At 39.1% G+C, this 16,339-nt stretch overlaps 1 protein-coding gene across 9 annotated transcripts in view; it reads left to right on the top strand.

The window, feature by feature from the left end:
* The window catches only part of LOC127581156 (general transcription factor II-I-like), a 124,943-nt gene that overhangs the window by 13,641 nt on the left and 94,963 nt on the right, over positions 1-16,339 (top strand). For 3 of the 9 annotated variants that reach the window (XM_052035206.1, XM_052035209.1, XM_052035207.1), the window contains 2 exons: positions 5,880-5,984; positions 9,127-9,265. In XM_052035206.1, the coding sequence (XP_051891166.1) occupies positions 5,886-5,984; positions 9,127-9,265 (238 nt within the window). In that variant the 5' untranslated portion in view covers positions 5,880-5,885. Of the gene's footprint in view, positions 1-809; positions 829-5,140; positions 5,527-5,879; positions 5,985-9,126; positions 9,266-16,339 lie in introns of those variants that run through there. The other 6 variants (XM_052035204.1, XM_052035203.1, XM_052035205.1 and 3 more) reach the window with 4 other exon arrangements.

The following is a 16,339-nucleotide window of genomic DNA, read 5'->3' on the forward strand; positions in this document are numbered from 1 at the left end:
ATAACACAGGATTGTGCATGTGGTTTTAATCACCCTGTTAACCTGTCTTTCCACTTGCCTGTCTTGCACTTCCAAGTAACTATTCCACTCTTGATAGTGGAAACGTGTTCTATTTAGTTAGTTTTGCCCAGAAAGCTTTGATTCCAACTTGCCAATAACAGCTCAGTTCTCATTGATCCTTCTCCAATTGATTTTTTTTCTCTCTAGCTGGGAGAAGTTGATATTCTTTTGCATAGCTTTTCTGAACCTTATTGGCATGGTTTCCTAGATGTTCTCTCACTGGTACTTGCTCTACTTGTCTTGGCTCATTTCCCAGAACCAAGTCCATCAATATGATCTTAAGTCACTTGTACTATTCCTATTACCTGATGGGCATCTGGGCAATCAATGCAGCATTACTGCCTACACTACTGTTTTTAGCAAGACTGATCTTACAAATGAAAATGTACAATAATGCAAATTTGGCTGAAAATAAAGTTTCTTTGAACTGCAGGTGCTGGAAATTGGAAATAAAGGCAGAAAATGCTGGAAAAACTCAGCAGGTCAGGCAGCATCTGTAGCAAGAGAAACAGTTAGCATTTCAGGTTGAAGATCTTTCATCAGAACTGAGAACTGCCTGACCTAGTGAGTTTTTCCAGCATTTTTGTTTTTTCCCTATTAGTATTGGAATGGGATTTGACACATTGTTTGGTCCTCTGGCTACATGGTAGATAATGGAGGTGCATTGGAGGAAGAAGGTACTGTCACTCGTATCAGAAGTTGGGAAACCCAACTTCCTTGCATTAGTACTCGGGCCTCTGAACAATCCTGTCAACTTATAGATTGCTGGTGAGTACTTATAGTACGTTACATTTTCAAAGACTATCATCAGATTTCTGTTCCTGTGCTTCTATTTAAATTTATATTTTCATGTTTTGTCTACCAAAGTAAATAGCTATACTTATCAGTATTAAATTTCAATTGATTTGTTTGTCTATTTCACCAGTATGTCTATCATCCTGCAGTTCATTACTTTCCTCCATACTACTTCATACATTTGAAAGTTTGGGATGTTTTTTCTAAAAATATGAATTAGAGATTTGCAAGTACAATTTATATATCAAAGAACAGTCATCCTAATGTTGGGGGCACTGCTGCATATTTCTACAGATATTCTAAATCTTCTGTTTCACACTCCTCTCTATCCATACACCTTGATCTTGCAGTCTAATTTGCATTGATGGCTTCTGGCTTCCCTTGCCCTTTAATACTGGTTCAGCTTCTCATAATTGAATGCAATCTGTAAAGGCAAAGTTTGTGGAGTTGGGCACAGCATTATCATTGAGTAGTGAATTAGGGCAGTTGGAACCCAGTGGTATGGTTTATGGTGTGCCTGGGAACACTGCCAGAAGCAGAACCAAAAACGTCAGATGAGTTTTTTTTAAAACAAAGTATATATTGGAAGGTTTTACCTCGCATAGCATTTGGTTTTAGTAGCAATTTTCAAATTGTCATTGATGTTTAATGTAGACAGCAGATGCTGGAATGTTTGAAGTGCACATTTAATATGTTAATTTGTTTTCATGGTAACCTTCTACATTAATTTTCTTAACCATTCCCTTGATGGAGTCTGACATGTTTCCACTCTGGTTTTGTAGATTCTCAGGTAGCAGATAAGGTCTGTGAGAACCAAGGGCTCCCCTACAGATGGGGGCAAGAAATGCCTGATGGGGTGGGCAGATTGTTTGAGGTGGTGTGCTCCACCCACCACTTAAGTAGGGCTTCTGTGTGCTCCCAATGAATGGACTTGAAGGTCTTGATACCAGCCTGAATGCTGCTGCCCACTTTGAGCAGTCATGGACGAGATGTCTAGAAATAATGGGAGTGTTGCAGTTTTTTGTATATATAAAGCTGCTTTGAGCACATTATTGAATCTTTTCCTCTGTTCCACCTGGTAATCTCTTTCCATGACAGAGTTCATAAGAGTGTTTGTTTTGAGACTTTAATATTGGGCAATGCAAACTTTGTGGCCTGTGCAATGTAGCCGACTGTGTGTACATAGTACTTGATTCTGAGGATGTTGACCAGGGAGAGGACTGTATTGTTGGTTTGGTAAATATTTGGGGGGTGGGTGGGTGGGCAGGGTTTAACGGAAACAAGATTTGTGCTATCTTTCCATTTCCTTGAAGTTCTCCTGTTGTAGGTAGTCCAGCTCTGAAATGTATAAGGGGACAGGTATCACTGTTGCCCATTAACCATGACTTTTGTACATTAAAGGCAGTGACATAGTCAACGTTTTCCACCAAGAAGTGATATCCAAAATGTGGGAAATGGTCCACGTTTACCAGGGTCTCACCGTGAGCCTTTATTGTCAGAGGGTAGTGTTGTACTGTGGGGGCAGATTGGTAGAGGAGCATTTGTTTTGCAGATGTTGAATGCAAAACTCATTTGTATGCTTCAGTGCACATTTTTGATGGCTGGGAGGATGATTGTCCACATACACAGCATGCTACTGAGCTTTGGGCGACCTTGGCTCTGGAATGTTGATGGAAATAATAGTGGTTCAGTTCAGCAGTCATTGGTACCTGTCGTGGCACAACTGTTGCAGGCAGTTTGGTGGTCCCTCACTTGGCTGATAATATCACCTAATGGATGCCAGTGCTTGGACTAAGGATGTTGACATGGAATCTTGTACTTATTCCTCTGGCAAAACAGCATTTGCTTATGACAAGATCACTCCAAGAATCTTGTCAGGGGAAAGATCCTGAATGGGTATTAATGTTCACTTAAATGATCACAGGCATGGATGCAGTCTGGCTTACTCATACTCAGACATGTGTGCATGCATACATTGTGAATGCAGACATTTGTGGCTGCAATGAAAATACATTTGATTGAGAAACTCCAAGAAGAGGAGAACTGGGGGGAGGAAATGTAGATCAGTTGGCCTAATACTCTGGCAGCAAAATGCTGCGATCCAGCATTAAGAGTTGCATCAGGGTACTTAATGTCATTATATAAAATTGGCTTTTTTTAAAAGGGGAATTATATTTGACAAACTGTGTTCTTAGGAATGTAAGTAGGAGGGTGGATAAAGGGAAACTAATAAATGGAATATAACCAGATTTTTCAGAAGGCATTTGATACAGTACTATGCAAAAGCTTGTTACTTAAACTAAAGGCTCACAGGGTTGTAAATAATACTGTAACATGTATAGAAGATTGTGTAAAGGACAGAATGGGAATGAATGTCATTGTTCAGGTAGGCAGACTATTAATGGGGTATTACAGCAGTCAGTACTGAGCCCATAATTATTCACTATTTATATCAATGACTTTGATACAGTGCATTCTGCCTTTTCATCCAAGTTTGCCTTGATGTAAACCCACATAGAAATGGCAAGTTGTGAGGAAGATGGGGGGGAAAAATAAAATTGGCCAAGTACTATAGACAGATATAAGCAATTGGAAAGGTGAAATGAGGTAGCAAATGAAATGTAACTTGGAAATATGAGGTAAAGAACTTTGGAAGAAAAGATGGTAAGACGATCTTTAAGTCATGAGAAACTGCTAGACGTTAGTGTTAGAGGAATCCTGGTGTGTTAGTTAAGGGGAAGTTAAATATTGAAGCTACAGCATGCAATTAAGATAAATAGTATGTTGACCTTTATTGCAGAGGGTTTGGAGTATAGAAGTTAGCACTGGTGAAACTGCTTTGGGTGCACCTTGTGTAGTTTTGAATAAAAGTTAATTTACTTGATTGACTCCTTTCATGAGGGTTTGTCCTATGAGGGAAAGTTGAGTAAGATTAGCTTGCACTTAGTGTAGTTTGGATGAATAGGAGAGAATTAAGATGTACAAGACAGGTATTGCTGTAGTATGTTTTCAAGCTGTTAAATCTAGAGCTGGGGACTTAATCTTATATGACCAATTCTTAGACTGAGAAGAGAAATTGCTTTGTACAAAGATTTGTAAATCTTCGTAACTCTATACCACAAGGACTCTGGATGTTCGCTTGTTGAGTATATTCAAAGCTGAGATAGAATACTGGATGTCAAAGACATTAGAAGATATAGGGACTGGGTGGAAAGTTGGATTTAAGGCACAGGATCTCCATTATTGTATTAAATGGAGTAGCTTCAGGGAATGTTGGGCCAATTCACATTGTTACTTGTGTTCGTGTACAATTCCATTTGCATTATATAACTGGTTTGATAATTGTAGAAATACAATCAGTCCTTGACTGCTATGGATGTAGTGATTATTTTAATGCATCTATATTTTCTTCTTTTGATCACTGGTTCCAAAGCTTTTGCTATCTTTATTGCAGATTAGACACTTAAATATTCTATTAGGATTGACTGCCTGGAGTGTAATTTAATTTTCAATATTTCCACTAATTGGTGTTTCTAGTACTAGGCAGAACTAACCATGAGTAGTGTTCACCTCATTCAAATTTGATCTTCTCACCTAGCAGCAGTTTAAGTTAAAGGCTCCTTTCTGAAGTGCTAGTCATTGGAATTGTTAGGTATCTGGCTGACTGGGAAGGAAGAAGATCTATATTATTCTTAGGCCTATATTTAAATAGGTGGATCTTTTAACCTGGTGTTTCTGCTGAGAGTGTCACTTTTCTCTGCAGAAATCATAATCTGTGACGGTTGCTGCTAGCTTCCTCTTTGCTGTTGCTGCAGACTCCCCGTACAGTCCAATGGGGCAGAATGGACTTCTGCAGACTTACCAGACCTTAGGCTGAGAAATCTACCAGCTGAACCTGTGCCAGATAAAACTGGGCATACGTATAGGAATCCCATTGAATTTGGTGGGGGGGAGGGTGGTATGAATGGCTTCTAGATTTGTAAATGGAGCTTTTTATTTGATTTAATTTATTTAAAATGTATTTAGTTACCTTCTTTATGTGAGTGAGAATTTGCAATGTTTGACTTTATTATGACATTTTAGTTATATTTTTCAATGTTTCCTGATGTTTCCTGATGTTTTTGGATGTTTGTGAATGGGGGGAAAAATAAACATTGAGTTTCATTGACAGGTTTCTGGGGGCGGTAGTTCACTTGCCTGCATAAGCTATTGAGTGCAGTCAACAAATTACACTGAGAGATCCTGTACTGTATTACATCAGTGTACTGGGAGCCAGCCTCCTAGTAGCTGGTTGCACCCAGAACCATGCTGGGAGAAATGGTGGTTTGGAGATCTCTGGGTAGTGGAAGATTTTCTCTGTATTAATTTGCATTTGTATGCAAAGCAAATCTCTCTCACCAGCCCTTTATGCAGTGATTGTACCATGGAATTTGCCACAATGCATTTTGAGGGCAACATTCCTGAATTTGTTCGCATTAGCAAGAAAACTACCAGGAGGATTAATCCACTGCTCGAGCACATTAAGAAGGCGCAATTAATTGATTTGTGCCAACGAAGATGCCGGTACAAAAAATGTTGATCAACACTGAAGGTGGATTACCCGATTCCACTTACTTCTACGTAGATTTGTCAGTAGACTGCAGGTTTGAAAAATCAAGCAAAATACTTAAGGTCATTGTGATGCATTAACTCTTGTGTGTTCCCTCCCTCCCTCCCTCTCCTCTCCTCTTCCCCCCTCCCTCTCTTTATGCTGTTTGACTTGCTGACCATTTCCAATGTTTCATTTTTAATTTTGTATTGAAGAATACAATATTAACATTTTTCATGGTTTAATAGAATTAACTGGTTAGGAACAGACTTTGAAAGCTAGTAAACAGCCAAAGAAGTTTGACTAATTTTATAATTGAATACTTGGAATTATTCTGAAATGTCTGATTTTTGTTTCTGAATTTGATGCAAAGACTTTCTGCAGTCTTATTATAACGTTTCTGTTTGCTGTCTGCTCTCTCCTATCTTGCCTTCAGGAAATCATGGCACAAGTTGGAACTACACCAGTTATACAAGAAGAACCTTCTAGTGCCGAAAATCTTCTGGCAGTAAAATTTCTTATGTCAGCACTGGAGTCAATGGTAAATTATTAAGCTACCACTTGAGCTACTTGATAATGTAATGTATGCAATTTTAAATGTTTTGAGGCTGGTGGCTCAATGGAGTTGGAATTTGGATAAATAATAAAACTCATTTGCATTGTAGTTGCTTTTACAAAAATGGGTACATTTGGAAGTTTGCAAAATGGAGGCTCCTACATCTCTTGGAGTGCTGTCGATACATCATTCTGGGAAATTTCTGCTACCGTTTGTGCAGTGGAAGCTTAGGTTGTGCAGTTGTGGAATCTTACTAGTTTGAGGGAATAGAAGAGTCTTAACTGAAAGCTTTGCTTTATATTTGAACACCTTGGAGGTAGTCATGATAAATTTAAGCATCATGTCTTGACTTGTATAAAGCTAAGACTGCAATTGGAATACTGAGTACAGTTTTGGGGTTCACAAAACTAGAGGAATTTGAGGTATAGGTTCCTGTTTGGATCACCATTTACTATATTCATCTTTGTTTCAAAGCATTTTGTTGAATTTGCAGTAAATCTATTAATAGAAGTTGCTATTTGGGGATCTATGGAGATTCATTAAAATCCGCCATGTGTTTCCAATTAGATTACAGTGTGCTGTGAGATGCTTGAAATTATGAAAGTTGAATCGAACAGAAGGAAACGTTCTACTAGCTGAAAGTTCCTAGTGTGAAAGAATAGGGAGGTTGAAGACATGGCTAAAATAGACAGTTTAAATTGCATGCTTACCACATCCTGTGTTTTGATCACTATAATACCTGAATAAAGCTAATATTTAGAAAGAAGTCAGTCAGATTACTAAAGTTGTTTTTACATTGCTACATTTTATGTGCAAGAAACACTTGGCCAGTACACTTAAGTGCAGATGTACTTGGAGTTGGGTTCTAACGTTGAGCTAGGTGTTGAGCCTCTTACTTGGGTGTGGGGTTGATACCACGCTCGATGCTAGAATTTGTTACAATGTTTGAATCAGTACTAGCCTTACAGTTTACCTAATGTTATTGTTGAATGTTCCCATTTCTCTAGAATCCATTTTCAATTAAGTTTACTATTCAGTTTTGGTTGTTCATTAGTTGTATGCACTATGTAATGCATTATATAGATGAGAAGGGTCTTGCATTTGATTCCTCATCCATTTTTGCTTGACATATCTCAATCATTTGGGGTGGATGGTAGGGAAGGGTGTGATGATAGACTGCTACATTAGAGATGGGGAAAATTTGGCTTGGCTTCTGAGTTCGGGTTGCAAGACGGTGATTTCTGTTGAATGTGCTTGCATTAGAATTTTAGATGCGATCCACATTGAGATGAGCTCAGATACAAATGGAGTACAAGCAACCTTCAGAGGGAATATTAAACATAATCACTGTTTCAGTCACTGTGTTAAATTACAGATGATTTAATGCACCTTTTAAAAACAATGTTGAAAGTACTGATTTTGAGATCGTGTTTAAAATGTATTTGCAAAGGCAAGTGATCTCTGAAAAACACATTTGAAATTGGGGGTATAAAAACTGTGTTAAAGAGTACGAACCAAAAAGTATAGTTAAGAGCCATAGTTAGGCCATTCACATGAAGGATAAACAGCAACAGTAGTTAATCTGAGTACCCTGTTTGTGTAATGTGATTTGTAATGACTTTGCTTTAATTTTAAAACAATGATGTCTCGATCTAGATTCCCCCATAAGAGGAAATAGTTTCTCTGTATTTGCTTGATAAATTTCAACATTGGTTAATAAATGAATTTAATCTCATGGATTCACAAGGATTTGATTTAAATTGTCTGTATTCTCTTTCAAGCCCACTACATATTTTCTTATGTATTACCCAGATCTAAATACTATTGCTAATGGGTTCTGACCCAAGTTTTGAACTTCTCAAATTTACTTTATATTCTGGACATTTTGTGAAACTAATTAGCATGTGTAATTACTACTACCTGTGCATCAGTTTTTGGTGATGCATACATATCCAAAACTACTCCCCCATACCACGCATTTTCTCATCTTTAAAAGAGAATATTCTGAATTGCCTGTCTTGTATTCAAACTGGAAAATATCCCATTTTCCCCAGTTGTTCAAAAACTGGAGGTGCACTTGCTTACACCGCGCAAATTTATGGTGTCTTGTACTTTTTAGTATTGGAAATAGTTGTCTAAATTCATACTATATGGTGAAAAGTAAAAATAAGAAAACAAAATATGTTAAGCGCTAGCTTTGAAGTTAAAAACAGAAAATGTTGGGCAACACATCTGGAGAAATACGTTCGGTAGATGTTTTGTTGGAACTGGAAAAGGACATGTACCAGCTGTCGCTGGGTAGTGAACGGGTTCAGTTTTTACAGACACCATAAGTTGGAAATCGCACAAAAATCACTTTTTATGGTAACTGTACCTCTGCAGTATTATAATGAATGGCATCAAAAGCTCATAAGACTGATGAGAACAATTGCTAAAAGTGGAGAGAGAGGAAACTAGTTCTGCTGTTTGTAGGAACACGCGTATGTATGTACATTGGACTTCTGAATCTAATAATATTATGCAAGCTCATTTGTATGTATGGGTGTCTATAAGACAGGCATTCTTAACCTGGGGACATCCTGTAATGTGGTTTAATCAATAGCGCATGCAAAGAAAAAGCAGTGGAAGGAACAGAGGGGAAGATTTGTAAAAGAGTGAAAGACAGGAGCCATTAAGTGACAAAAAAGATGAGGCTTGAGGCAAAGGGGAATAGTGATGGGGGTAAGGGGAAGAAAAAACAATATGGCTACGGCAACTGAACCCTCCATGAAAGTTAGGAGTTTACTGTAGCACCTGCTATAAAAGTTTACACAAAGAGGTTCTTTAGGAGTCTAACCCCTCTGTTAACCAGGGAAGACCCGTACATGTGTTCAGCCCTGGGGGTTGTTTGAGGTTTTAGACATGAGTCACTTTAATGCTCTTCTACCTTTGGCCTCCTCTTAAATCGTTCCAATGATACTCAGTGTGAATTTGAGGATCAGTACCTTTTAAGGTACGAAGCTGCAATTTGTTTCCAGTGTGACATCTGATGAGCAGCAAATGTATGTTTAACAAAAGTCATTTTCTTTAATGTGCATTTTTTGTACAATTCTGTTTAAAGTTGGTTTAACTTGTGTTTCCTCTTCAGTGCCAGGAAATTGCAAAGTCAAAAGCTGAAGTGGCATGTATTGCTGTATATGAGAAAGATATATTTGTGGTGGGGACTGAACGAGGAAGATCTTTCATTGGGAACCGAAAGGATTTTCAAACTGACTTTGTGAAATACTGTAAGTTGAAATGACAAAATCAAGGGATAATGTTAAGTTGCAGAAAAACCTTTGTTTGACTTCCATAGATTAATAGTACTGTAAGGAGCCTCAGTTTCTCTGGCAATGTCTTGAATTTGAGATTTCTCTTCCTGAGCTCTGAAGAGTTCTGGGATATGTGTAATCTTCTTCCTGAACTATTATAAGGTGTTTTGTGATGTAAAATGCTATAACGTCGCACTCTAATATGACCCCTCTATTTGTGCCTTTCCCAGCTTTAACTCGTAATTGTAACTTAAGGCATGAATTCACATGCATCTTCCTCTGATTCTGCAGATGATCAACTCTGTCCACAGTTCCCTCAAACTATTCTTTAAATAGTACCTGTGCTTTAATTCTGTACAGGTGATCAAATCGGCAAAGTTGGCTTGCATGTTGCCGAAGTTTGTCCTGAATCTTTTATCCTTTTTAAATCCGAAATAAACACGTGCATGACAATTTTGATCGATGCAGCATTCCCTTTTGATTGTATCCTGTTTGCCTGCTTCAAGACCGTGCACTATCCATGCACACTGAATGTTTGATGTGCAACCATTTCCCACATGGCATCTTTGTTGTGTAAAGGTTTGAGTTTATCAGTGTTCTGAAAGGTTCTTAATAAGTTTTACTTGAGTGATGGTTACCACTTTGGAAAAACTTTATACGACAGAACCAGATGTACTGCAGTCATGTTTTTTAAGTGATGTCTTGTAATTTTTGGTGACATTCACATGGCAGGGGAGTCCAGGAGAAAAGCTTGTGTTTATATAAATAATTCAAGATTTTTTTGTTGGCCTCAGCTTGTTTGAAAAGTTCAGCCTTTTGGAATAGAAGCATGTCGATTTTTGGATGATTTTAGTTCCCATGAGTTGAGCATTCTTGCTGTGAGGAATTCTGATTTAGCCTCTGTGGGGGTGGGGGGGGGGCATCCCAGCCAGTGTTGTGTGTAACTTAGAGTTGGTATCCCTATGATCTTGTTACTTTTGTTCTTTTAATGATGAAGCTTGTGGAGTTTAAAGCAATGTCTTAGAAAGCTTGAAAAATGCATCTTGGAACTTTAGTGTACTCTGCCATTGTAGACGGAACAGATTTTACTCCATTAATGAGTTGTTGTGTGTGATGTTGAACTTTGGTTACATGTATTCATTCATTCATGTGATGTGTATTTGACTGCACTCCTGACGAAGGTGCGGCTTGGATGGTGGTGGAGGGAGTAGTGGGAGTCAGAGTTTGAGGATCTGTTCCGGCCTTCTATCTACTGATCATGGTTAACATTTTGTTACGTACCAGCAACAATAGAAACACACCTAGTCATGTACAAGTGATAAAAGCTATTTTATTAATAACTACTTGTAATGATAAGAAAAGTAAAAACATTGGATATCAAACATAATCCCCAAAACTAAACTCAGTGTGTGTGTGTGGCAAATTCCCAAACTCCCAAGTCTAGGAATAATTCTCAAAGTTCAGTTCAGCAAGTCATAAGGTGAAACATGAGCAAAGGCTTCTGCAAAACCACTGTTGACTGAAGACAAAACAGAGAGAATATACGAAATCCACATGTTCCATGATGGAACCCATACGACATCTCAATCACTGATCTCCTTTGCTTTGTTCCGAAGGCATTCGATATGTGGTTGCCCACACGAATACCTGTTTCCCTCTACAGGTTAATGACAAAGTGGACTCCAGTTGTTTGCTCCAAAAATCCATCCATGGATTGTAGTGACTGACACAGCTATTGTTCTTCATCCATTGTTACGGAGACCAGCAGTCACAGTCTTCGCTCTCGCTCTCTAAAACTGTGCGCACATTGTAATCTTGCTGTCATGACAACACCACATACTACTCTGTCCTAGTCTTAAAGGGACATTCACCAAATAGCAACCTGACCCATAACACCTCCATCCTTAAAAAAACGTTGATCTACAAGAGCAAAATTTTTAGAAGCATATACAGTTAATAAAACAATGCGTTACCATTATCATGCTACATGATTACAGAAAATCATATTAGTAAAGATACATTTCTCCACTTAACATCAGGAAAGGTCATTGCTGATTGTCTTCCATGTGACCTATCAAGTGTTGACGTACCACCTTAACCATTCTCAAACATGTTTCGAAATTTTAAAATCAATTGCCTCATTTGTTGACTTTGTTGAAATTGGAGCTGTTCCAATTGTGTGTCAATGTTTCTCAAAATATTTTCATTTTTCAGCCTTGTGCGCATATTTGGTCTAACACAATCTTCACCAGACGCAACTTTCAAGTTTTCAGACAGCTCAGTGTCAACAGAATTGGCCACAGCCGAGTCTTTCTCAAAACAAAGGCTTTCAATTTGGCAAGCTTTTGTCAGTCAGTTTTTAAATTTTTGAGCATAATCCAACAAATTCAAATGCACCTCTTCATTAACCTGTTGTTCTCTTATCAATTCTGATGTCCAAACACAAGTTCAAAAGGACTGAACCCTAAGGATTCTTGTGTCAGAGGCACTGACTCACTGCAAACAAAAGTAAATGAATTCTTTCATCCCAATCCTTTGTCAATGGGCTAACACGGTCCACAATTGCCTTCGAAAAGGGTTCACCATAGGCAGGAATAGGGTACAAAGGAGCCACAGGGGAACTTTGATTAGGTTTACCCACCATCTCATCACTTGAGAGTGCTTTTTCTCTCAATTCAGTAAACTCTGTCTTTAGTCTGCTCCATTTTAAAATCCTTCCTGGGCAGAGACAAATCTTTATATTCAGACTCAATACAAGGATTTTGATCCTCAAGTGAAGACAGAAAAGTCTCTGACAAGTCATCATAACTTGTATCCTGTTTAGGGCTGGGAACAACATCGGGCTGCACAGGACTATCAGCCTTGGCTAATTCTTTAGCCCTAGCTTGAGTCACTGCACAGGATGGATAAACATCTGAATCGTTCTTGGACCCATCAATAATTTGTTTGGCTATAAAACCATCATCAGAATCAGAGCCAGAACTCTTTTGCTTCATTGCTAACTCATGCCGCCTCTGTCTCTCCCTGTCCTCAACTCTATCTTCTTCATTGCTAGCTCAGCCTCTAACTTTAGCCACGTTTGTTCCAACTCTAGTTTCCCTTGTTCTGCCTCAGCCTTTAACTTCATTTGCAATTGTTCTCGTTCAGCTTCTATCTTTGCTAGCTGCACCTGAGCATCAGGAATCTCTGGTTTACTCCCAAGAAACTGTTTTAACACATCCTCCCCAAACACCTTCTCCTTCACATAATGGCTAGCTATCTCTCTTTCTGAATATCAGCCTTTCTCATAGATGGCTTCACTGTTTCAAGGTTCAGCTCTGTAGCAATGTTCAACAAATTATTCTTCCTTATCCCCTGCAATCTCACAGAGGTCGGCTTTTTCAAGACTGTATCAACATCCATTGTTGCTGGTTTCCACACACGCAAACCAATCAAAAAGAATTTTATCAGGCCGACCTACAATCAGTCGTCCACTAAGTCCCAATTTGTTCAAACCCAGACCTCTCGTACCAGTCTTGAGTTCAACTTGTCAATCTCAGAATCGATCCCGGACTTCACTTGTTTGCTTCAAAAATCCATACACCGATTGTAGTGACTGACACAGCTATTGTTCTTCATCCATTGTTATGGAGACTAGCAGTCTCTCGCTCTCCTCGACTCACTGAGCAAAACTGTCAATACATTGTAATCTTGCTGTCGTGACGACACCCCACACACACACTACTACTCCGTACTGTCCAAGTCTTAAAGGGACATTCACCAAATAGCAACCTGACCCGTAACAGTGTAGCGAATCATACAGTGCAGAAATGGGCCCTTTGGCCCACCATGTCCCTGCTGACCATCAAATATCTTTCTATATTAATCCCATTTACCAGTACATAGTCTTTTATATCTAGCAATTTCAAGTACTCATCTAGATATACAATGTTGTGGGAGTACCTGCCTTCAACATCCATTCAGGCAGTGTTTTCCAGATTCCAATCACCTGCTAGGTGGAAAAAGTTCTTCCTTGTATCCCCTCTAACCTTTGCCCTAAACCTATGCCCTCTAATTTTAGATTCCTTTAAGGAAAATTTCCTATTTACTGTATCTTTGCATCTATAATTTTGTGTACCTCTATCAAGTCCATCCCCTGCTGCAAGGAAAACAAACCCAGTCTTGCGTCATAACTGAAGCACTGCATGCCAGGCATCATGATGAATCTGCTTTACACCTCTACAGTTCAATCATGTCCTTCCTAAGGTGTGGTGACCGGAAATATACACATTACTCTGCTGTGCCCTAACCAATGTTTATAAAGTTGCAACTCATTTTTGTATTCTGTTGGGCCCCACCAATCTCCTCCCTTGCCTCCCATAGCAACCTGGGATACTTCTCATCAGGCCTGGGGATTTATCTATGTTTAAGTATGCTAAGACATCTTAACACCACCTTTATAATACGTTGAAGAATTTTGCTGTCCTCTTTTGAATTTTCTTTCTCCTTAGTGAATATAGAGAGGAAGTATACATTTAAGACCTCACCTATGTTCTTTAACTCCATGCACAGGTTGTCATTTTGGGCACTACTGTTTTTCCCTGGTTATTCTCTTGTCCTTGATATACTTACAAAATGCCTTCAGATTTTCCTTAATCTTGTCTGCCAGTGATATTTCATGCCCCCCTCATGCTCATTTCTTTAAGTATCCCCTTTGTTACGTACCAGCAACAATAGAGAAACACTGAGTCATGTATAAGTGTTAGAAACTATTTTATTAATAATTACTTGTGATAATAAGAAAAGTAAAAATGTTAGATATTAAACATTAACCCCCAAAACTAATACACACGAAGTGTGTGTGGCAAATTCCCAAACCCCAAGTCTAGGAATAGTTCTCAAAGTTCAGTTCAGCAAGTCATAAGGTGAAACGTGAGCAAAGGCTTTTGCAAAACCACCGTTGACTGAAGAGACAATGTAGAGAGAAATTACGAAATCCACTTGTTCAACGATGGAACCCATACGACACCTCAATCTCCGATGATCTCCACTGCTTTGTTCCGAAGTATCTGCCACCACAAAGGCATTCGATACGTGGCCGCCCACAGAAATACCTACTTTCCAGCACAGGTTAACGACAAAGTGGACTCCACTTGATTGCTCCAAAAATCCATATGTGGGTTGTAGTGACAGACACAGCTATTGTTCTTCATCCATTGATACAGAGACTCGCTCTCACACTCTCTTTGATTCTCTGTGCAAAACAGCCAGCATGCTGTTATAGTCTTGCTGACTTGTAGATAACCACACACACACACACACACACACACACACACACACACACACACACACACACACACACACACAAACTACTCTACTGTCCAGGTGCCTTAAAGGGACATTCACCAATAGCACCCTGGCTCGTGACACCTTGCATTTTCTGTACTCCTAAAGGTCCATCTTGTTTTCACTTCTCCATGCTTTCCAGTTGTTTCTTTTGTTTTCCTTTATCCAGTCCTCTTATTGTTTGATATCTAGTATTCCTTTGATTTGCTATGCTTGCCTTTCCCATTTATGGGAACAAGTTAGCCCTGAACTGTCAATATTTCACTTCTTGTATAACTTCCACTTGACAGGTGTCGACACACCTGTAAATAGCTGCTCCTGTTCTATGTTTGCCAGGCCCCATTTTACGATATTGAAGTTGGCCTTCATTCAATTCAGGACCTTAATTCCTGGACTATCCTTATCCCTTTCCATAACTACATTTGAAACTTAGAAGTCACTATCCCAAAATGCTCTCCCACTTGCCTGGCTGCATTCCTAAAATTAGGTCCAGAACTGTTGCTACTCATTATTGCACTCTGATAATCCAGCACCCTCAGCAGATATTCCAGAATATTGATGTTACTGCTATTAATGCCCTAACGTTTTTATTTCAGTTTTATTTTAGGATGTTACACAATAGTATAATTTTTCAGTGAACCAGCTAAGTTTAAAGGGGGCCCTGGTGTGGTTACAAAGAGAGTGGGGCATTGGTGTGCCGTGACTTTGTGATGGTAACATCTAGCATTCCTGTGTGCTGATCAGCTGCCTTGCAAGTTAGACTCCTTGGATTAAAATAGATGCAATTTAGCCTTGCAGTCCTTCCATGTGTCTCATCATGTCTGTATCTGCTCTGCCGATTGGACTGATTTAATTTTCTTTTGCATATTACTTTTTCCTCTGTTTTCCAGCCCCCCCCACCAAACCTCTTATATTTGCCATACCCCATTCTCCTGCTAAATTAGTTTAAACCTCCTCTTTCCCTAGAAGTAGTTCTAGAAATCTAAAGCCCTCCCCCCCATGCCATCTCTTTAGCCATACATTCACCTGCCCTATCTTCCTATGCTTACTAGCATGTAGCACTGGAAGTAATCCAGACATTACAACCTTTAGAAATTCTGTTCCTTAATCCTCAACCAGGCTCCCTAAATTCATATTGCAAGTCCTCATCCTTTTTACACATGTTAGTACAAATATGGACCCCAATCTCTGATTGTTAAACTTCCCCCTTTTAAAATGTCCTGCAACCATTTTCTGACATCGTCAACCCTAGCCACAGTGAGGCCACACACCATCCTGGATTTGTATCTACAGCCACAGAAGTACCTATTTCCCTCACTATCAAGCCTCTTGTGATGAGGCACGTGAGAGGAATGTAAATCTAAATTGCATCTATTTTAATGCAGGATGCCTAACTGTTAAGGCAGATGAACTTGGAATGCTGATTAGCATATGGAAATTATATGCCTTTGCAAAAATGTGGCTGAAAGAACTATAATACTGACAATCCAATATTCTGGGGTGTGGAATCTTCAGGTATGACGAAAGGCTGGGGGGAGCAATGTAAGAGAAGAGGTGGTATTGCAGTATTGATTAAGGAGTCTGTTACTGCAGTAATGAGAAGGATAACCTCCCCTTGTGTGGCTGAGCCCCCATGGTGCTATGATCTTGCCTTTGACTTAACTCCTTGCAGATCATTTGCCCCATGATTTTCAGCATGGAGAAATTGTTTTGGAGCGTGATGCA

Source organism: Pristis pectinata, chromosome 21 (assembly GCF_009764475.1).
Source record: "Pristis pectinata isolate sPriPec2 chromosome 21, sPriPec2.1.pri, whole genome shotgun sequence".
NCBI lineage: Eukaryota > Metazoa > Chordata > Chondrichthyes > Rhinopristiformes > Pristidae > Pristis > Pristis pectinata.